Source organism: Pteropus medius, unplaced genomic scaffold (genome assembly GCF_902729225.1).
Source record: "Pteropus medius unplaced genomic scaffold, Ma_sr-lr_union100, whole genome shotgun sequence".
Lineage (NCBI taxonomy): Eukaryota > Metazoa > Chordata > Mammalia > Chiroptera > Pteropodidae > Pteropus > Pteropus medius.
Window position 1 is genome coordinate 1,578,022 of NW_024343578.1, and position 22,889 is coordinate 1,600,910.

The 22,889-nt window shown below is 37.8% G+C and overlaps 1 protein-coding gene across 4 annotated transcripts in view; it reads right to left on the reverse strand.

The window, feature by feature from the left end:
• Nucleotides 1-4,502: 4,502 nt before the first annotated feature.
• CACNA2D3 (calcium voltage-gated channel auxiliary subunit alpha2delta 3) overlaps nt 4,503-22,889 on the reverse strand; it is a 793,860-nt gene continuing 775,473 nt past the window's right edge. For all 4 annotated transcript variants that reach the window (XM_039867421.1, XM_039867422.1, XM_039867424.1 and 1 more), the window contains 3 exons: nt 7,647-7,759; nt 7,345-7,427; nt 4,503-4,917 (listed from right to left, as the gene is read on the reverse strand). In XM_039867421.1, the coding sequence (XP_039723355.1) occupies nt 4,825-4,917; nt 7,345-7,427; nt 7,647-7,759 (289 nt within the window). In that variant the 3' untranslated portion in view covers nt 4,503-4,824. The remainder of the gene's footprint in view (nt 4,918-7,344; nt 7,428-7,646; nt 7,760-22,889) is intronic.

A 22,889-nucleotide genomic window follows, 5' to 3' on the forward strand; every position in this document is an offset into this window, starting at 1 on the left:
CAGTGTACTACGTTGTCCTAATACTGTGTTCCCTTCAACACTGCTGGTGGAAGTACAGCACATGGAACGGTCCTGTCATCAATTTTAGAACACAGGTATCACATCATTATTCTCATCTGTACTGTGTTGTATTATTATACTCTCAATAATATTACAATTGTCCTGCTATATTTTTATAAAAATTTTTGAGTATATAGATATAAAATATATCTTATATAACTATATATGTATATGCATACATATATATGAAAGCTTTCCACATTTTAGGAAGAATATTGCTATACTATTACACTATGATTAGCTATAGGTGCCTCCTGAATCTGTAACCAATTCTATAGTGTCACAGCCTATCATTTAATAACTAGTTGTACTATATAATACTATGTTAAACTATCACATTATAGTCCATTTTCTTAATTATAAGTGGCAAACCATACATTTTAATAAAGAGTTCTCTGATAGGATACCTTTGAAAATAATTGGTATCATGTAAATGCTGTATATGGAGATCTTCAAAGTGTAGCAATGGCAGAATAATATAGACTATTCTATTACTCCTTGCTGTCTTCAGTCATGAGGGTACTCCATACGGCACTATTCCATAGGGGTGCACATGATCACTCCCTATGTTGGCAGCACTGCTCTTACTACTACTACTACTTGCTTACTTGATTAAAAGTTTCTTGAGGATCTGCTCTGAGCCAGACACTCATCTTCGGAGATGTGAATACAGCAGTGGAAAACAAACAAACAAACAAACAAACAAACAAACAATCCTTGCCTCCTTTGTGTTTATGTTCTCTCAGAAGAGGCAAACAATAAGCAAATCCAATGGTGCTCAGTGCTATGGAGGAATATCAAGCCTAGCCAGGGGTAGGATAGAGGGGCGTGAAGGTTACAACTGTAAACAGAGACGGCAAAGAGAGGAGCTGAAGAAGGAGAGAACTCAAGCAGGGGAGGGAATAAGGCACACAGACATCTGGGGGCAAGAGTACCCCTGACAAAAGGGAATGGCAAGTGCAAAGGTCCTGGGGCAGGTGCCCACCTAGCATATTTGAGGAGCAGGAAGACCTAGTAGAGGGAGAGGGGGCATATGACAAGGTCAGGGAATTGATGGGGAGAGGGTAGACTGCATAGAGACCTGTGGGTCACAGTAAATTAAATTTGGTAATAGCCTGTTTTCTCAAAAGTATTTAAAGATAACAACATTCTCATTTTCTGCTCTGTTGCCTAGCACTTTATTCAGATGCTGCTTTGCTAGTACACTACAGAATGCTATTTACAATGGTGGCAACAAGGATACCAATGGAAGCTAGTTGAAAAACCATGCACAATTCTCTCCAATTTGAATAGTAAAATTGCTGCTATTAGATGATTTTATGCTGTAGCACACCTTACTTTTTCATTCTCTTATGCCAGGACTATCTACATTTGACCAATAATAACATATATGATATCCTTTTTAATACTAACAACACTAATGCTAGTTAGAATACTAATATTTTATACTCAGCCATAAGTTGTTATTCTTGTCATTGTATACACTGCCCTAAATTCTATCAATTGACATAATCTATGTTAGTAACAAGACCCATTTCTATGGGTCTACCCAGATGCGCTCAGCAGCCCAGGTACCCACAAGAGTGCAGTTGTGGATTGTGGATTCTAAGCTAGATTAAGGGAGACGTGAAGATAGGACAGAGCTAGGATACAGCAGAGAATGCCCTGGAGATGGGAGGATAGGAATAGTAGCAGTGGTTAGGAAGGTAAGCTGACACTTGCATTGGAGAGCAGGTAGTAGAGACCCAGCAGTTTGGGGAGGTGACAATAATGTCAGTGGGTGGGACATGCTCAATTGTATCTAGACATGGAAAGCATTTCATTTTATTTGGTAACCATGATACAATGGAATCTGTTTTCTTTGGTTCAGGATCCAGTGTTTTAGTTAGTACTAGGTTATTGGTCATTTATTCGGTATTTGATTGGTTGAGTACCCAGACATTGGAGCCAAATTGCCTAGGTTCAAACTCCAGCTTTGCCATTTCTAGCTGCATGACCTCAAGAAAGTTACTTTGCCTTCTTGTGCCCTTGTTTTTTCATCTATAAAATGAAGATAGTAATGACATCTACTCTCTAGGCTTGTTGTGAGAATCACATGGGTTAATTAAACAAGTAAGTATTTCAAATAGTGCCAGGTGGAGAGTCAGATCTCAGTAAACATTTACTACCAAGTTTGTGATAGATAGTTGGTGGTGGTTTATTTTTTATTATATGCCATACACTGCTCTAGGAGCTGGAGACAAAGCCACAATAGGTATCAGAGAAGTCTTTGTCCACATGGAGCTACAATACAATAGAAGAAACTGAACAGAAAACTATTCCAGATGCATATGTAAAGAAAAAATAAAAGCAGGTTAGTGCAACTGTGTGAGAAGGCTGCTTTAACAAGGTGTCTCTGAGGAAGAGATATTTGAGCTCATCATGAACAGTAAGAAGAAGCAGACACATAAAGACCAGAATCGGGAACCTTCCAGGTAGAGGGTACAGCAATAGCAGACAGAGCCCTGGGTTTTCAAGGATAGAAGGCCAGCCAGCAGAGTACCGTGAATGTGGGACAGAGTAGCACATGACAGGACGAGAAATGGAGACAGAGCCCAGAGCTGAGACCCTGTGTGGCCCACAGGTCAGTGGTTCTCAAACTTGGCTCCATGTTTGCATCATGGGGAGTTTTTTAAATAATATGAATGCCTGGGTCCTGCCAAGATTTTTTGAAAGTTCCCCAGGTGACTCTAATGTACAGGAGAGTGGACTTGATGAGGGGTCTGTATATTTTATAATTGCACTGGGCAGAAGTGTGATCTGGTAATTTGTCTTAGAAAACTTGCTCTGGTTGCTGCACGGAGAATGGACTCCGGGTTGGGGGATCGGGGGTAGAGCAGAGGAGAGGAGAACAATAAGAATGCAGGGTGAGGGGGCTGGTAATGGCTTGAAAGAAGATGGCAGCTGCAAGAGGACAGTGAGAAATGGAGGGGAGAGCTCATGGTACTTGCTGAACTACATACAAGCTGAGGGGGAAGACACAAACAAGGGTGGTTTGAGGAGCTGAGTCAGTCGGAAGCAAAGAGTATGGTAGAGAGGGATCAAGGTTTCCTCACGGGACACATTAAGTTGGAGAAATTTATTAGATATCCAAGTAGAGAAATGGAGTGGCCAGTTGGTTGAAGACATTTGAGGGGACAGAATTTGAGGTTGTAGGTGGGTGGGTCATTCACAAGAAGGTGATGCCTAACAATGCCATGGGTCACTAGTGTGACTTATACTGTCTTTACGTCACAAACAATATACTAAAAATGATGCCACTCCACTGCTTGGAATGCGATAGGGAATTAAAACATAAACATTTATATTTAATATATTTTACATTGTTAACATGAAATTATGGGCATTATACAGCATTATGCTGGACCAGTTCTTTATCATTTTAATGAAGAATGGCCAGTCATGTGATGTTATTTTTGTAAAAACGTTACATTATGATTGCTTAGTGTAAAAATAACAAATTTTAATACTTGTGTAAGCAACAAATGAATTCGTTCCCTCACTTAGTGAGCAGAAGTGAACGATATCAAAGACCTCAGTGGTCACAATACTACAGCCCCATTGTTGTTAAAATTTTGACAGCTAGGTAGGTTATAGTATTGTTACATTATTAACAACACTGGGGACATATTAATTTAAAGAACAGCAATGAAGTATTATTATTCCTATAAAAACTAAAATTATTTTAGCATAAAGTAGTATGATAATATCAGGTTTTCTAAAATATTAACAGCATAATTTGGGCTTTTTTTTTTTTTTTTAAGTTTAAGTGGCATTCTCCACACGGCTTTTAGACATCTGTCCTATAAAGCAACTCCTTCTTAATTGTACCTAGGCATGGAAATCATTTCATTTTATTTGGTAACCATGATACAATGGAATCTGTTTTCTTTGGTTCAGGATCCAGTGTTTTAGGAATGCTTACAGGTCTGGGTAGTTTCACAACTTGTAATAGTTGAGATCTAATTTCATCTCTTGTTTATGGGGAAAGCCAGAAGCCAAATGCTCATTGTTCTTCTCCTTCTTCAAGTCTTCTCACAATGAATTCCTAGGATTTATGACTTCTTCATTTCTATTGCCAAATAGTTCAAAACTTGAATATGATGGGAGCATGTGTTTTCATCCATATTATGATTTCTATTGAAGGTTAGTTCAATAAAATTCAGGATTCTACGTAATAAATCCTTGCCATGTAGATGATATTTTTATTTCCTTCTGTAAATATTTTTATAACTGATAGAGGAGCATCAAAACAATTGTTAAATATCTGTCTAGAGTCTGCTTTGGAGCAACGGCTCTGCCAACAATCATCCTTTTCTGGTGTCTGGAATGGGTAACATTTTCATGCACTTTTTAGTCTGCATCCTCACTGATAAAGTAATGATAAAACCCAAACAAGGAGATTATGATTTTAATATACTTTATTTAAAAAGTACACAGTTTTAAATTGGTTTCAATGGGTTTCAAGCAGAAGGGACATTGCCCACTCGCAGTCCCGTTTCTGATGAAGGGTGATTATCATGTAGCAAACTCACATTTACATGACTGGCAAAGTAAAAAGATAACATTTTTTTGTCAACATATCTTTAAGAGTTTATATCACGCACAGTTCAAAATCATGAGATGCTGATGGTTGGACTATATTTCATGTCTTCTATGTTGCACCATATTTTGGTTCACAGTTTATCCATAATTTAGCATGCCAAGAGAACATCTCAGTCAGTGTCACCTTGAGAAGAGCATCAAAAGCAGAGGGAACAGGATAAGGACCATCTTGGCCTGAAGACTCGGTGCACCCCCACACTCCCTTGCATTCTCCTACAGGGAAAGGTAGGGGTAATTAGAGTAGAGATAAACTCCAAGATGCCTTAAACTTTCTAAACTATATCAAGTCCCCAGACCTATCCCTACTCTTCAATTGTATAAACAAAGTCTTTTGTGACTACATAATTCCAGGAAATGAACTTGTGTAAATGTCATCAAGTTAGTATGAGGATCTCTGATATCAGTTGTCATTGTATAACATATTTGAAATCACTCTTTGCATACCATCATGTAGAATATTCAAGAGGAAAAGGACTATTGATGGAAATGTCTGTTGTGATCATACTGTAAAAGGATAATATTGGCCTTCTAATTTTTTCCTGTCAGAATGTAAATAAAAGATCACATTAAAGGGGTTTGATCATTTCAGTGACTTGGCTATGAAAGGTTTTGTTTCTTCTTTCTTTTCATTTGAGGGAAGGAGGGCTCTGTTTTATAAAAATAAAATCATGAACAGTACAATATACAGATAATGTATTATTGAATTGCACACTTGAAACATATAATTTTATTAACCAGTGTCACCTCAATAAATTTGATTTAAAGAAATTTAAATAAATCCTTTAAATTGCAAAATAAAAATGAAATTGTAGTATTCATTTTAATGAAGAATGGCCAGCATGCTTTTTACCCACTGACTTTCTGCAGCATGCTTTTTACCCACTGACTGATGAAAGTTTCTCCAACTCCATTATAGTCTAGCTCTATTTTATTTGGCTATTTTCTTATTGAGGGGCATTCATTTTCTCATCTGTTATTTACTACTACAATGAATGCTGAATGTAGCTCCCTACCAGACAAAGATATTTGTCTCTGCCCCTGCCTATGGTAAAGATGCCCAGACGTGGCGGTACAGATCTGCAGGGCATGTTATTGTTACCTGTATATTCTGATCACCCAGAGGCTTGTATCTTTCATGTCCATGGTTTATTTTTATATGCAGTTGTTTGACTTATCAATTTAAAAGAGCTCTTTATAATTTGATTTATAAATTTTTTTCAAGTTCTATAAATTGGCTACTGACTTTATCTTTTTCCATAGGAAAGTTATAATTTTTATATAGTTAAATAAATCTGTTTTTCTTCCATAGCTTCTGGTCTTGGATAGGAAGTTCTCTCTAATCCCTAGGATTTCTTGTGAGACTGTTATTTTACTATTTAAGTCTTATTTATATTCTTCTGTTTGAATTGAAGCTTTGTCAAATATAAGAGTTTCTATTCTGTTCCAATGACCTCATCTTACTAGGTCTAGAAACTTATAAAAAAAACACTGGTATTTAAAATGTTTATCTTGTATCAAGATACCAAAGCAAATTATCTTATTAACTGTAGAAGATTTTTACTGTAATGACTTTAGTTGCCTAAGTATGCACTTCTGGTTTTAACTGAAGTCATTTTAGTGTTTTGGGGACTATTATTTATATTTGCATTTTATGTAGAGCTTTTATGAGGGGTGATCATTGAATTTTATCAAAAGCTTTTTCAGTATATATTTACATAATATGTTGCTATTGAACTCCCTTTAGATATAGAAGCAAACATTCTCAATAAATTCCAAGTTCTTATTATTGCTATACTGACTCGAAAAATCTTTTCTAAGACTTGGATAGTTTAAATAACATTAAAATCATTTGCTATTTGAAAGTGAGATTAACATTCAGCTGGCTCTGGTTGCATTTAAAAAAAAAAATAGATATCTTCCCAGTTTCCCAACAGTATTTGTCTAGGCAAGCTTTCTATTTTTTGAGGTGGGTGTGGAGTTAATTAAAAAAATATATTTTTTGCTATACTTAAAAATTTTTCGTCCATAGTATTGTAGAAGGTATTCTCTTATAATTCACCTAAATCTATGGTAAACTTACCTTTCTCAGTACTAAGCTTAATTTTCCTCTGATCATCACTTTCAGTATAAATGGAGTTCCTTTGTAGTTGTGACTTCATGTGGTTAGAATGTTTAGAGGCTTCTCATTTCACCTTCATAAATTGTGAATTTTATCTGATATTAATATTGTTACTTTTGCTTTAGATGAACTTCTTATAAATAAAAGGCTGTCTAAAAGTAAGCAGGGGAAAATAATTTTTGACTACAATTTGAAATAAGTAAACCAAGATGATCAGAGCCACTTTGCGTGTATTAGTGGAAAGTGATAAAATGACAGCACATCCATAGTAGGGAAGATAGTAAAGATGCTTTCAAAATATATACATGGATATTATAAGAAAAGACAATTAGCACAGACTAAGAAGGAATTGAGGGGCTGAAAATAGGGTACCATTAGCCTTCCCGTATATTTTGCTTTGGTTTGCCTGAAAGAGATTATTTTCTCACAAGTAAATATATTAGTTATAGTTCTTTAACCCTTGTGAGATACTCATGGTAAATCTGATGAGAAAAAAAAACAGGAAGGGTTTTCAGACTTACCTCAGGATGGAAGCCGTGACAAGATTCCGGACGCCTTCTGATTTTCTGGGCCTTTAAACGTTCACACTTAAGAGATTCATTATGTTGACCGTAGTTAAGGCATATTTCCAAAATGTTACTTTCCCTTACTCTGCATTTCAGAGGTCAAAACATGGCGCTAAACTCCCTTAACAACTACTCTTCTCCAACAGTGCAAAGGATATCATTTTCCCCTTTCTAATGTTTCTCCCCCAGGATTCCTCACTGTTGATCTCTCTTACCGGCTTTAGTAATACTGGCTGGACTTACACACCAAAGGATATACCTGATTTCAATGGGTGCCATCGTGATGGGGGCCACAGACTCACAGAGGCAGCTGCTGTCCACCACCACCATGAACAGATTGCTGCTTGGGATTTGCTGGATGACAAAGGACCTGTTGGGACAAGAGGTACAGACTCCGTGAGTGGTCGTTTACCATTCCTCAAGTAATGAGCCATTAGAAAAACTTCCCCTTGAGTGGCTAACTAACTACTGTAATACTTTGGAAAGCAAGTTTCAGAGGCTACTTAAAGTTGCCTCCTCCCATGAGGCTCTTTACTTTCAATTATCAAGCTTCACTAAGAAGACAATAGCTTTTAACCTACATCTAGAGCCATATACAGCCCATAAAACCTTGGGAAAACTGGACTTTTATATGTACAACACAGTAGAGTCAGATTTGGCTAAATCACCTAATTTCCAAAGTCTAAGAGGTAAGGTTTTTCCAAGACTGATTTCCTGCCTAAACATTATCAAAAGTTGTATTTGATGTTCCTCTAAGTAGATTTTCCTCTCCTCCTTTCCTCAAAGATTGACTGAAGCTGGATCATATTGATGACAAAAAATGAAGTGAATTTCCTAAACTCTTCCCTATACCACTCTGCATATCTGTCCAAAAAAGAGGTACGATGTTTTAATAAAATTAATGTTAGTCCTTTAAGAAGTACCACTCTTCTCAGAATCCAGATTGTGCTGGTATAAGGCTGTATAGCGGCTCTGACATTCTGTGTCCATTAGTACAGTTATCCAACTGAAGTAAGCTTAATGACACCTGCTTTTCACTTTACCCAACACAGTGAAATGACAAAGTAAAATACTCATTTAACAAGAACTACTACTAATTTTTTGGAGGAAAAAACGAGAGGCTGAAATCCCATATTCTTCCAGAGGCAACAGATTAGCTAAATATTTAGCCTCAGGGCTAGAACCCTTGTCACATAACTTTCCATGATATTTCATTAAAATCAATTTAGTTGGATGAAATAGACTATAACCTAACAAAATGTTTACTTTCTCCATAAATTTTATCTTCATTCATCTTTCTCTCAACAAATTTGTTCTATTCTCTAGAGTGTATCACCATGCTTTACTAAAATCATCCTTCTGTTTTGTGAGAAATTATAAAGAAGGGGAAAGGAGCCCCATTTTATTTTTACCTGTTACCACCTCATATGTTGAATTATCCAAGAATGCCTCTGAGATTACAACACAACTGGCTGCCTTTCTACAAATGCGCAGTGCTTGTTCATCTAATATACTGTAATAATGTTTATTTTTTTTCCCTCCATAACAGGGAACAGGGCATGCCACTGTTCACCAATATTTCCACACTGCCGAAACTACTATCTGGGAAACTTGCTCTCTGTCCTTCCTACCTTTGGCTTGAGAAAAAAATTCAAACTTGTTAATTGTCCCAATAAAACTTTAAAAATCTCTGCTTTACCTCCCCCTTTTAGCTCTAGGTGCCTTCTCATCTATGTAAGTACGTTGCTTTAGCAGTTGGCCTCTGTAATGGTAAGCCTATCTGAATAAAAATAATCTGTCTGAAATGGCTTTCATTAGAGAACCAATGATTTCCATGTTGGAGGCAAATTAACAGAGTCTCAAAAAAAAATGCAAAACCAAAGTCACACAACTCATTAAAAACAAATGGTTGACTTGAAAATTAAGTAAAATGAGTCTCCAGATACACAATAAAGGATAAAGAAATTAAAATATGAAATAGAAGCTCTGAAAGGAAAGAATATTTTCCAATTGAAGGAAAATCCTATTTTTTTCATTAAAAGAGTCCATTTAAGCATGAATGAAACTGCAGATCATCAAAGATACAGACAAATCCTAAAATTTTCTCTAGAAACAAATTACTTAAAGAGAAATGAGAATGGCACCAACTTCTCAATGGAAATTCTTAAAATGAAGAAAACAGAGCAATATACTTAAAGTGTTAAGGGAATAGAAGGAAGTAAAAAGTATGCTAGATCCAGAGAAAAACTAATTCTAAGTAATTGTAGATAATGACAGAAAATTATGGTTTAAAATTCAATGGTAATTGCTAAAAAAAAAATCCCTGAAAAATGAAAACCTGATCAATCCAAGATAGTATGGTAAACAACACACACACACACACACACACACGCACGCACGCGCACACACACACACACAGACTGGCAATATAAGACTGAAATTATTACCAATCACAATAAATGTGAGATGATTAGATTCATATGTTAAAAGGCAGACATTCTTAAATTTGGTTTATAAAAATACCGGCATTATGATATTTGCAACAGACACTCCTAAAACAGCGTGACAGGAAAAAGATGTCGGATGAGAGATGTCAGATGAGAGGAAAAAATGTAGAAAAATGCTATCAACAAAAGTGAGGAACAGAAATAGGTTAATATTATTATGCAAATATTCTAAGTGAAGATCATTAATATTTAATAAAGAAAATACTTCATGCTGAAAATAGTATAATCTGAATAATTTTTCATATTAAAAATAGTATAATAGTATAAAAAGGAATGATATAAAGTTTTATGATCATAGCATACAAAGTGACAGAAATATCAAAAGTGATTGACGAATGCACGATCTATTAAAATATAGAGCAAAAACTCTTCAGATCTAATCGATGTAGAATATAAGTTATTTTCAAATACAGGGAACTGCAACATGTCCAAAGAGTAGAAAGCAACAATTACATGTTCTTCTTTATGGCGGGGCACAATTAGAAATTAATAGCAAAAAGGTATAAACAGTGGAAATTAAAGGTTAAAAGACATATTCAATTAATCCTTGAGAATTTGAGAACAGCCCAGACCCAAATCTCGTGTAGTATGATCTTAAATACTTTTATTGGAAGAAGAAAAATGTTTGCAAATAAATGAACTAAAATTTTGAATTCCTAAAATTTTGAATTAAAATTTGAATTTTGAGAAGCTGAAAAAATAAGAATATAAAGTTGCACGAGAGCCCATAAAACTTGGCCTTCCCTCTGGTACACTGGACTGAGTATTGATGGCCCTCTCGAAAGCCCAGCTCTCAGGCTTCTGCAAGGATGTAACTGATGGAAGAGAAGAGAGGTGATTATTGAACAAATAGTCTCCCTTGTCTATTAGCCATTCCCTTCGGTTTACAAAGACATGCTGTCACATCTCTCATCTCGGGAAAAACAAAACTTTCCCTTAACCTTACCTCCACCTACTGCCCTGTTTCTCTATCCTCCTTTATAACACAATTCCTAAAAAGAATTATCCACAATTTCTCTTTCTACCTTCTCACTTTTCTCCTTCTTTCACAAATCCACTCCAATAAGGTTGGAGTCCTTACCAACACCACTGAATCAGTCAGTTCTTGTCAAGGATGCCACCTTTCTTCTCAGTCTCCTTTGCCTCCACTTCCTTCCTTCTTGCTCACTGTCTGCTTCCCACAACAGACTGGCTGCCATGGAAGTCTGGTTGCGGAGGAAGGCTGTACCTATCTGTCTATGGTTATCTGTTATCCCCAGCACCTAGAGCTGTGCCTTGGACAGAACAGAGTCTCCACAAATTTTTATAGAATCAGTAACAAAATTAATTAATAAAGATAAAAGCAGAAGAATAAAACGCAAATAAAAATGTGAAGATAACGGAAAGAACCAAACTCTGGTTTAAAAGAACATTGACATAAATCAACTTTTGGCATTCCTGATCAAGAAAGAAGTCACAAAATCACATTAAAACTTGGACGATCAAGAAACATTTAAAATATTTTAAGTGACATTATTATGTATATTATTGCAAACAATTTTAAAACTTAAAGCAAATACACTTTTGGGGATAAAGTATAAATTACCAACATTCGAACAGGTATAAAAAACAGGAGCAGACCGATTGCCAAGAAAAACCTGAAATGCTCATTGAAAATCTACTCCTAAGTGAATACTACCAAATCATCCAAGGAACAGATATCACTGTGTTCACAGAAAACCCACTGACTAACTATTAGAACTAATAAAAAATTCAGCAAGCTGACCAGTCACATAATCAGCATGTAAAACCACAACCTTTCCCTGACACTAGCAATAACCAATAAAAAATATTTATGAAATAAAGAACCATTGATAGTATCTAGTAAAAGACATTTCTTTATGAAGAAAATCACCAAAATTTACTGAACATAAACAGACAAACTAAAAATCGGAGAGAAGTACAATGGTTGTGGAAAGGGACACAATATTAAAGATGTCGTTTCTCCTTCAATTAACCTTTTAATTCAAAGCAATCTCAATCAAAATCCCAATAGAATTTTTGATGAAATTTGAAGTGATGATCTTAAGGTTCATTCAAAAGAGTAAATATAAAGAATAGTGTGGACAATTGTACAAAATCTTAAGGTTCATTCAAAAGAGTAAATATAAAGAATAGTGTGGACAATTTATAAAAGGGAAGAGAAAGTTCTTGCCTTAACCAATATCGAAACCCATGAGACAATTTACTAAAGAGGAAACACAAAGGAACAACTGATGTGTGTGTGTGTGTGTGTGTGTGTGTTTAATCCTACTGAAAATTGGAGAAATATAAGTTAAAGTGAAATTAAAGTAATGAAATGTACTTTTTGCTAGCAGATTGGCAAAAATTTAAATCTGTGGTAATATCAAATGGTGGAGGGTCTGAAGAACTGAATATTATTCTACACTGCTGGCAGGAAGGTGAACTTTTACAGCCATTTGTTATTATTACAATGGAAGTCATTTAGACACAAATTTTTCAGCAGTTTTACTTCTCAGTAAGAGAAACTCTTGCTTTAGATCCCAAGAAGTCATGTAGAAAGGTGCTCTTGGTAGCATTGTTCACTGAGAGGAGAAAAAAAATGAAACCCAACTGAGGGTGCATCAGTGAGGACAAAGCAGCAGTGTGTGATTCTATGGTCTACTTGGCACCACTTGAAAGGAGGTTAAAAAACATATCAAATGAATCCTCGATAATTTGAGAACAGTCCAGACTCAAATCTGGTGTAGTATGATCTTAAGTACTTTTATTGGAAAAAGAAAAAAGTCTGCAAATAAATGAACTAAAATGTTGAATTGAGAAGCTGGAAAAATAACATAAAGTTGCACCATCTCTATTTACTGTCATGAAAAGATATCCAAAACATAGTAAGTGGGGAAAATAATGTTGTAAAACTATACAAAAGTATGACTATTTAAGAATATTTAAGTCTGCTAGCGAACAAGAAAAACAAATGGAATGGATAAGAATTATTAGATATATTGGGAATAAATAGCAAATCGGTAAAGATTCCATGACTCATGTTAGACATAGAAAGAATAAATGGACTGAAAAAGTAGAACATATGTTAGTTGAACACAAATATAAAAGAACAGAAATATAAGAAATATAAGAAGGAATGGAAGGACCAAGTGAAATTAAATATTTAAAAGGCACAGACCATGTCATCTCCAGACTGACAGTTCTGACCTATGTCATCCTTCAATCCGACCACTGGCAACTCCTGTTCTCTGCCTGAGACACACAAGTAATATTCATGGCTGCTCAGCAGGATAGAGGAAAGCCACAAACTTGCCCTAGCATCTCTCCAATGACTCAAGCCTTTATTGGCTTCAGGCATCTCCTATCTACTGAGCTCACGTCCCCACCCTCAAGTCTGATCCTTTTACCACATCATCAGTGGGAGAGAGAGCAAGGGAGGAGGAAACAGCAGGGGTGGGGACAGAAGAGGAGAGCAGTGGAGGAGAAAGGAGAAGATTGATGAAATAATTGTCAAGGGAGGCTTGAACTTAATCTGTAACACTGAAGTCTTTATAAGGAGAATGTGTTCATGTATTCTTAAAGCATTTGTAAAGTGGAACTTTATGATAAGGGCAAAGAGTACTGATCTCATTTTACAAAAGAGAAAGCTGGGACTCAGAGAGGTAAGTAAATGCTCACAGAAGCTATATAAAAAAATATATAATTGTGCCCGTTTTCGAGATGGGAAATAAGAGGCTAAGTAACTTCCTAGAGTAACAGGGGCAGAGCTCAAGCCTCTGGAGCCCAGGTGCATTGTGGGTTCACTATCATAGGCAGCAGCCCTCTGTCTTGTACTGGAATTATTAGTGCTCAAGCTCCTTGAGAGCAGATCCAGAGTCATTACTTCATACAGATGCTTAATGACAAGTGCAAGATATTATTGTTCTTAACACATGTACCCTCTTAGCGGAAGGCTCCCCAAGTGTTCTCAATGAAGCCCCACAGCAACTTCTCTTTTTCCCCCAAATCCTAGAAGATGAAAAGTCCAGCCTGCAGCGATACTGAAGCAAGGAAAACAACCCCCTACAAAGGATTTGCCAGCGGAAAGATTAACTGCTTTTCCATATTTTAAAGACTTACTGTCTGCTTATTAACATGGTGCTTCGGAGGGGTCTGGGCAATGTTAGCTGTACGCTTATGTGCACAATGTGTATTTATGGCCCAGGGTGCAGGGTTGAACTTCATAAAACACACCTCCATCCAGCTGGGCCCAGCAGCCAGACTGACATCACTATGCAGAGAACTGTGGCATGGTAGGTTTGCCTGGGGGCCAAAAAAGGCAAGAGGGAAATGCCTTAACAGAGAATCACAGCAGTCATTTCTAAGCAAGGATAGGTCAAAACGCGTGAAATAAATTAGGTCCTCAAGGGAAAGATGAGTAAGGAAGAGGGAAGCAATCTTGATGTGTCCATTGCTGCAACTGAAATAACCCAGTCCTCCCTTTTCCATTCACTACAGACTAAGACTAGAGGGGTAAGAATGATGGAATTTCAAGACAGCCTCCCCTGACAAGACAGAATACTTGCTGCATGCTATCTACTAAGAGGGGCTTTGCTGACCAGATGAAGAAAGCGAGTATATGGCTTCCCTAAAGCTGCCCCTGAACAAACATGCGTAATGTGTGGGACCCAAGGATAAAATTCCCAGAACATCCCGCGATGTACATTCAGAGAATGTGGTTGGCTTGCCTTTATTAACAGGGTACAAAACTGTGGCTTGAAAAAAAAAATAGGACCAGGATAGAATCTTAAAACATTTTGAAGTCTTTCGCTATAGGTTTTTAGCATTCGCAAATTTTCCAGATTTTATCCAAAGATAAAAGACCATGAGTAAGTCACAGGGAATTTATTTGAATTTGGCATTGATCCTGTTCTATGTTGTACTACTCTCCAGGGCAGCTGAGTCTCCAACAAGATCCTATTCCCTGTGAAGGTGGAGAGATGCCTGTCTTCCTGCAACATGCCCCTAAATGCCCACACTGACCCAGGCCTATGTGTTGTGGAGAGCAAACATTTGGTGACTGGATGTTTAAATTCAAGCTAGAAATTAAATATTGAGGATGTGTTCTAGCATAACTCTGTAGCCATGCTACTGACCAGCATGGGGGAGGGGAGAGGGGCACACCAGTACCTACTCTTGTTCAGTCCAAACAGTGTGAAAGAAGAAATAGCAGTGCCTCACCAGCTCACCCTAAAAGTGGTAGGCCTGGGAAATGTCACAGGTGAATTGTGTTAGCATGTTGAGGCACATGTAATTCTGAAATATTTAAACTATTCCAGAACACAGGGAAAGAAGAAAATTTTTCAAAAATTTTTTTATGAAGGATCCTGATATAAAACCTGACCAAGATTATATTTTTTATATAATAATTTTAAACAGCTATGGAATATCTTTTTTAATGAATACTGATGCAAAGATCTTAAATGACATGCAGCAATTAGACTTCAACAGGACATTGAATACAGCAGTAGCAAAACAGCCCCAGTGAGGAATAACCCAAGAATTCAAAGGAACGAGATTATTGAGTTGTCTCAATAAAAACATGAAGCCATTCTTTTTTAAGACTCCGTTTTCCACCCTACTATATTGAATTCCTACCTTCTCATCTTTAAGTGATATATAAATTTATAACTTTCTGACAGTTTTAGATTAATAAAATTAGTCTAGTTTAACACTCTAATTTCGTATCTAGTTCAAAGCTCTACACTCGCTATTTTTCCTTCAAACTTCTAGATTCTTGCTTTTTCAGTAGTTTCGGGTGGGAAAAATGGAGCAGCAGAAAGGCAGAATTTTCTACTCACCAGGCCCTGGTGCAGTCCTCTCACTATGGCTTGTTTTCTTTCAACATAGATTGACCTTTGGTGCCCTCTCTGTGGCCTAGCAACCAAATACTGGTTTTCTTGTGAGGTTATCATGGATTCTTCAGAGGACATTGAGCTCCTCAACATGGCCCCAACTTGACCACCCACGCGGCTCCTGCCATCTGCAGGTACTTCACAACCCCTTGCCCTCGGTGTGGACCTCACCTGGGGAGCAGCCCTCTTTTTAGGTTTAAGCAAGATGATAGCTATCTTCCACACTGTCCACCTGACCGTGAGAAACGTGCACCTTTGCTGGTCTGACCATGGGCCACTTCAGTGCTGCCCCTTCTCCAAACCTTGCCCTCTCCCTCCAGGTGCCTTTCCCCTGCTCAGATAGGCTCAAGAATATATCAGTACATCCACCACGTAGCAGATCTTTGACCAGTGTAGGACTTCTCTTATTTCAAGCACCCCAAAATATAGAAAAGTCTTAGAGCATTTGTCCCCTGCCCATCTCGCTCTTGCTAGGAAAAAGCAACTCTGGAGGAAAAAAAATAACACCTCTTTTCAGGAACCCTGATCTCTTTTTTGTCAGGCCTCTCACCAGTCTTCACACGGCAGACTAAAGGTGGACCAGTTGTCTACCTTCAAATGAGCCTGGGTGTAGGGGTTGGAGAGAAGGGTTTCCAACTATAAATTAGTACAGGCTAAAGACTGTTCTCTTTAGAACCTGTGGTGCTTAGTGTCATTTTGTCCTCACCTCAATCTGGGACTACAAGGAAACCCCCACTTGACATTCTGTTCACATCCTCTCAGTAAATCTATTCATGTAAGACACCCTATACAGAGTTGGAAAAGAGCCAGTGCTGTGGGATCTGTTCAATAGGTGCCTAAAAGACTTTTGACAAAAATCCCATCCCTGAAAACAGTCCCTAAGAGGACAGAAAGAGGCCCTTGATTGTGAAACAAATTTAGCATTGGCTTCAGGATAAAGCACTCAAGAGTTAATTAGAGTCAGAAGTGTAGGCTCACTCCCTCCTCTATTATTCATCATTGTTCTGAAAGTGCCAGCCTATGCAATTAAACCAGAGAAAAGAGGGATGATTAAATGTTGGAATAAAGGAAGAATTCACAAGTACCTAAAACTTGTTCCTGCCCCCAATCCCAATAATTATTTCTCATTTCCCTGTATCTCTTAATGGTACCACCATCCACTGAGTCATACAAGCCAGAGAGTTTAAAGTAATTATCAACATGTTCCTTTTTGAACATCACCACATGCTGATTTGACCATCTCCTAATACCTCTCCAGTCCATCCTTCCGTCTCCCATTCCTCTGAGTCAGGTTTATGGGCAAGGGATTAATGCAGTCATACAGAAACCTTCACTCAGAAGGACTTGTCATTTGGGGTTTACTGCTTGAAATTTCTAATTTTATCTTTGCATTCGTGTTTTATAAGTGAAGTCCAAGGGACAATGGAGCATGCATAGGGATAAAGGGAGGTGGGAAGTTTTTAGGTGCCTGGCTCCTGTCTCAGCCCAGAAATCCCATCACCCTCCAGCCCTGGCAGAGGCTGCAGTGGAGCCATGAGACAGACAGGTGGAGGCATGGCAGATACGGGCAGCACCACAACACATTCAGCCTATGACTTAGCAGAAGTGAACCTTTCATCCGCCCCTGACCTGGTACCAAGTATCTCCTGATGCTAAGATGAAAATCCTTTGTTGACTGGCTGTCCACCATGACTTGGGGTGGAGAGCCAGTGATAAGGAAAGATTGAGTCCCTTTTCCCAAACAGGACATGGCACCTCAGTTCAGTGACTAGTAGAAGGGAGAACCCAGCAGCCACCGGGCTGCACACCCCACCGAGTCATGGGAGCAGAACCTGGGGGTGACTTTGAGTGTCTGCACTTACCCAATGAGTGTCCCTGTGTCTAACAAAGCACAATATTAAATAGAAATGTGTGTGTGTGTGTGTGTATGTGTGTGTGTGTGTATCATAAAAGGTCCAGAAAGACCACACAAAGAAGACAAATGTTTTATCAGGTACCTTTAATGGCACCTTTTTCCTGCTTTTTGAACAAGCATCTCACATTTTCATTTTGCATTGGGCCTGCAAATTGTTCAACTGTCCTGCTGACCTGAATAATTTTTGGCATACCTTCCAAATTATTTCCCTGCTGTAGCCTACTCTTTATTCTCGAGGTAGTGTAATCCTTCGCAAGTGCAAGGCTGATTACTCCATCCCCCTCTTTGCACCTTTCCATGGCCTTCTTAGCATTTACCCAATGGTCTATACCCGAGGGAAGCAAAGGAGGCCCTGTGTGAACCAAATGGCTCTCTCTCCACTATGATGCATTCAACTGTCCTGACTCTTCCCAATAACTAGGCATGCTGACCTACAATGGGCCCTTGAATGCATCATGTGGGTTCTTTCTCAGTGCTGAGACCCAAATGGAACTCTGTTTCTTAGCCTGGTCTGCTCATTGTAATCACCTATGGAGCTTTTTGTTTTGTTTTAACATATCTGCTGGGCCACACCTAAAACAAATTATATTAGAATCCCTGGATATAGGGCCAAGCCTTCTATATTCTTTTAAGCTACTCAAGTGATTCCAATGTGCTGCAAAGGCTGAGACCTACTGGTCTAGAAGAGTGCTCTTCAGACTTAATATGCTCACGAATGACCTGAAGAGCTTGTTGAAATGCAGCTTCTGTTTAGTGGGTCTAGGGTGGGGCCCATGATTCTGCCTTTCTCACTTGCTCCCAGGTAATGATGCTGATGCTGCTGGTTCAGAGATCGGCAAGGCTCTGAATGTTGCAATCACCTTTTCCCCACCCTTTGGAGAACTCTGATTCAGTTCTAAAAGACATACTGAATGTTACTCTTTCATGAAATGCACCCTCACATAAGGAAACATGTCCTCCTTTGTTCTCTTATGGCATGTTGTAGGTATCTGTGTCACCCATAGAAAATACATACACTCCTAAATGCACTTGGAATGAAATGCTCACAACCATTTTACCTCCCTTGTACTACACACCAGCAAATGATGGAAGGATAGAAACCAATACTCTCAGCTACATTTGGAATGGTCTGAAAACTGTAAGCTATGGAACCTGTAGAAAATTCCCTTTTGGTATCACAGGAAAATACATAGAACAGTTAATCTCTAAGTAGTAAAGACGAGGTTCAACAAAGGTCCTTCTGGGTATCAGGTAGGAGGCACAGGTCACACACATTAAGACACCATGAACAAAACAAAGATGAAAACAAACATGTAGTGGTTTCCCAGTATGAGCTCTAATAAAAGTCACGAGGGCAGATACTTCGAATTTCAGAAGCTGGTTGGCCACCAAGCTGCTGCTTCCCTATGGGCCCCGTGATATAACTTATTCTAAGGTTGGTGGTGGTAGAGACTGATTTACTCAACAATACAATACAGTGAGTAAGCCAGCTAGTGTCTTCTCTCCTTCCCTTCCTCCCTTTTATTCTGCCCTCTCTTTCTCCTTCTCTTTCTCTTCCCTTATCCCCCACTCTGGCTCTCTCTCCAGATAACCAGGCAGAGAGCTATTTAGTTTTTAAATTCAGATCATTTTGTCTCCTACTAGGCTTCTGAGAGCAAGGCACAGACCTTTATCATATATATATGTGTATATGTATATATATGTGCACATAAACGAATCAGCTCAGAACTAAAGGGTATTTAATAACAGTGGAAAAGGAGTGAAAGATATAAATATAATTCAAAGTAGCAGAACCTCCCTGGAAAATGAATTGTATAGAATGTAGTACAAGGTTTAAGCAGCCCAGAATTGTTTATTCTGACCACTTTTCAAGATTGAAACTTCTCTGCTTCTGGTTGACTTCAGAAAAAAGAGGGCCCTTCTCTCTACAGCAGTGTTCTTTGATATCCAGTCTCCCTCTTTTTGGTACCAATATCCTACCCTTTGTTCAAGAATCCATCATTCCTCCAGGCAGCCCAGGTGCTTCTAAAGCCCTAGCTATGCACGGGCATGGTACCTGAGCATAAATGATTGGTACGATTCTTTCCCCTAAAGACAACAAATGGTTTAGAGATGGGCATTAGACCTAAATTATTCTAATCTGACTGAAACCCAGAACTCTTCTCTCTACTCCCAACACATAAGAACAAGGAAGCTTCTGTCTTAAGAGCCACTGGCAACTTTCCTGTGCTCGTGAATGGAAATGCCTGCTGGAACATGCAAATAGAAAACTTAAGTCTTGGTCCTAATCTTTGGGAAACCAGAGTAAACCGTACCTGCAGCCTGCATCACAACTTTTCACTTTATTGTTTAAGCTTTCTTGAGTTGAGCCTTCTGTTATTTGCAATGAACAGATACTAGTTGATGTGCTCCTAGATTCCTTATGATGGCCGTCATGTTACCTGATCAAATTGCAGTTGGAAAACAGGCTTTAGGGAGCTGAGGCCCAGAAACCATCAGTGCAGCTCCTACCAGGTATACTTTGGATGGCTTGCCAAGAACCAGACTGCTGCAGGCTTCACCTGCTCTACTTCACTAGCATGAGAAATTGCTGTGTTTTAATGGTTAAGAGCTGAGATTAAATGGGAGAGCATATTGTCTTTGTTATACCTATTTATTCAAAAATGCATACAATGGACACATTATGGTGTACCATCTGTGACTTACAGATTGGGAGGGCACACAAACTGTACAAATGATGCTTTGTCTGCAGGGCACAGTGTCCCGAGGTGGTATTTATTATATTGCAGACAGAAAGAATCAAAAAAAGCCATAATAATGACTCATCTTCAGCCCCACCAAGGATTTGTTGAGATTCATGGTGCTGACCCAGAGCCTGAAAACAACCCGGGCAGGAAGTTCTTTGGCATATTAGCCCAAGGCAGGTGGCAAGGAATGGTATTTTGTGTTTGAAATATGGGGGGTTGGGTAGCATAAAATGAAAAGCAGTAGGGACCCAGTTTTCTTTCTCATCTCAAAAGAAGAAAATCTTAAAAGAGCTGACAACAAAAGATATTTTCAAAACTGGACTATTATTTTAGCTTTTCAAAGTTTTTTTTTTTTTGTACTAGTGTCTTCAGTAAATCCTCTTAATTATGACATGAACCATTTTCTTCTAAGCCCTTAAGAAAAGTAAAGAATTTGTTAAATATTTTCACTGGAACTATTAGTGTCTTTTCTTATAAATAATGAGAATAAGAGCTAACATTTATGGAGTGTTTACTTATTGCCAAGCACTTTCCTGAGCGGTTCTCCTTTAATCTCCACACCAATTCAAAAAATTATCATCTTTGTTGTACAGATGAAAACATTCAAGCATTGAGAAGTTAAACAACTTTTCCAAATCCTAAAACCCATCAAGAATCAAAGTATCAAAACTCTATAAAACCAGGCTTTTTGAATCAAAGCCTTTGTTTTAACCATTACACTATAACTAATCGCCACCATCATCATCCCTATCATCACGGTCATCACCATCTACCACTTCCTGAACATTTACCATAAGCAGTAATTATATGAAAGAAAGTCTTTTACCTATAACTGACTCATTTCACAACTCGAGGAGGTAGGTAATATTATCCTTAATTTATGAAAGAAACACCCAAGTCCTAAAGAACTTAAATAATTTGGTCCCATCTTGATTTAAGATCACATATGTAATAGATATCAGAACCATAGTCTGGATTTAAGCTGTCAGATTTTACAGCCTGCCATCTTATCCATTAAACAATAAAATTTCATGTGGAAAAGTGTTTGGGCAGTAGTATTGCAACAATTCACTGATCACATGAGACCAAAGAATCTGCTCCTAGATTGAAGGAGGAAAATCGACATTGCCTTTGACTCAGTTACAATCTCCCACTTTCTAGTGTGTTGCATTGTCTTCCACAGTCCCCATCTGAATTGCCAGGTTGATTTATCAAAATAGAATGGCATCACAACAAACTATTAGGAGGACTGAACAGACTTTAAAGTAAAAGAATTCGCTGGGGAATTAAAATTCTAATTTTAAATGATCTGATGAAATTAGATTCTGAAATTGCTTTCTAAAAGGTTGCACATCTTGCATTACATTAAAAAAAAAAAAAATTGTCCAGCCTACTATGTTAAGAGCAAGGAAACAATCAGGCTAAGTATGAGGCCAGTTCTGCATAGAGAAAAAGACTGGAAGGAAATGTGGCACTATTTAAATACTTCTACTTATCCCCCATTTTACAGATGCAGAAACTAGGTTGCTTATCCAAAGTTATCAAGCTAATAAGACCTGGAGCGGGGATTCAAATACAGGTCATCTGGCTTTAGAGCCTAAGCATGTAAATTCTCGGCCTTAGTCTTGAGATTGCATGTGATTTTTACTTTTTTCTTTATACATCTATCTGTTGTTAAATTTTCTACAATGACTAGGAATTACATTTTAATAAGAACCAAGAACCATGTAATAATAACTTTCTATTCTATTGGGGTGAGTCCCCTTAAGGAACCCTCTCTGAGCCCTACTATAATATCAGCTTTTACACTGTCTGGTCTATAGTTGATATTCAATACAGTTTTCACTGATTAAAATAAGGGCTGAATCCATGCATTTCTAATTTGACTCTAAGCTTTCCAAATAATATATCTTGTAGATTTGATTGCTCCCAGGGAGTAAGACAAATCATGTAGTTTGCTATATTTTGGGATCTGACTTCTGAACCCAACAATGTTAATAATTCCTACCCCTATTAAATAGTCTCTTATCACAAAACAGCATGATTATTCATTTTCAGGTGGAGACCTACAACCATAGAGGAATTTCAAGAGAGACAAATATATTACAGAAACACTGTATCAAAGACACAGTTTTAGATTAGTCTTCACAGATTTTGGGGCTAATTGGTAATATACTCCAAAACAGAAAAAGTCTCCTGTAACAAAAATCAGAATATTTACCCATATCTGCACAGAAAATATCAATATGGAGTAAAGGAAAGAAAAAAAGGAAAGGAGGTGGGCAGTAATGGGTACTAAACTTTCGACTCATTCAAAAGTCCGTGGAACTGAACCAAGCTCTCAGTGTGAAATTAATAGGCAAACCACCTTAGGAAGTATTCTGTTGTCTATTTCAGCTTGAGTTTTCCTATCTCGAAAAAGTGATTTATAAGG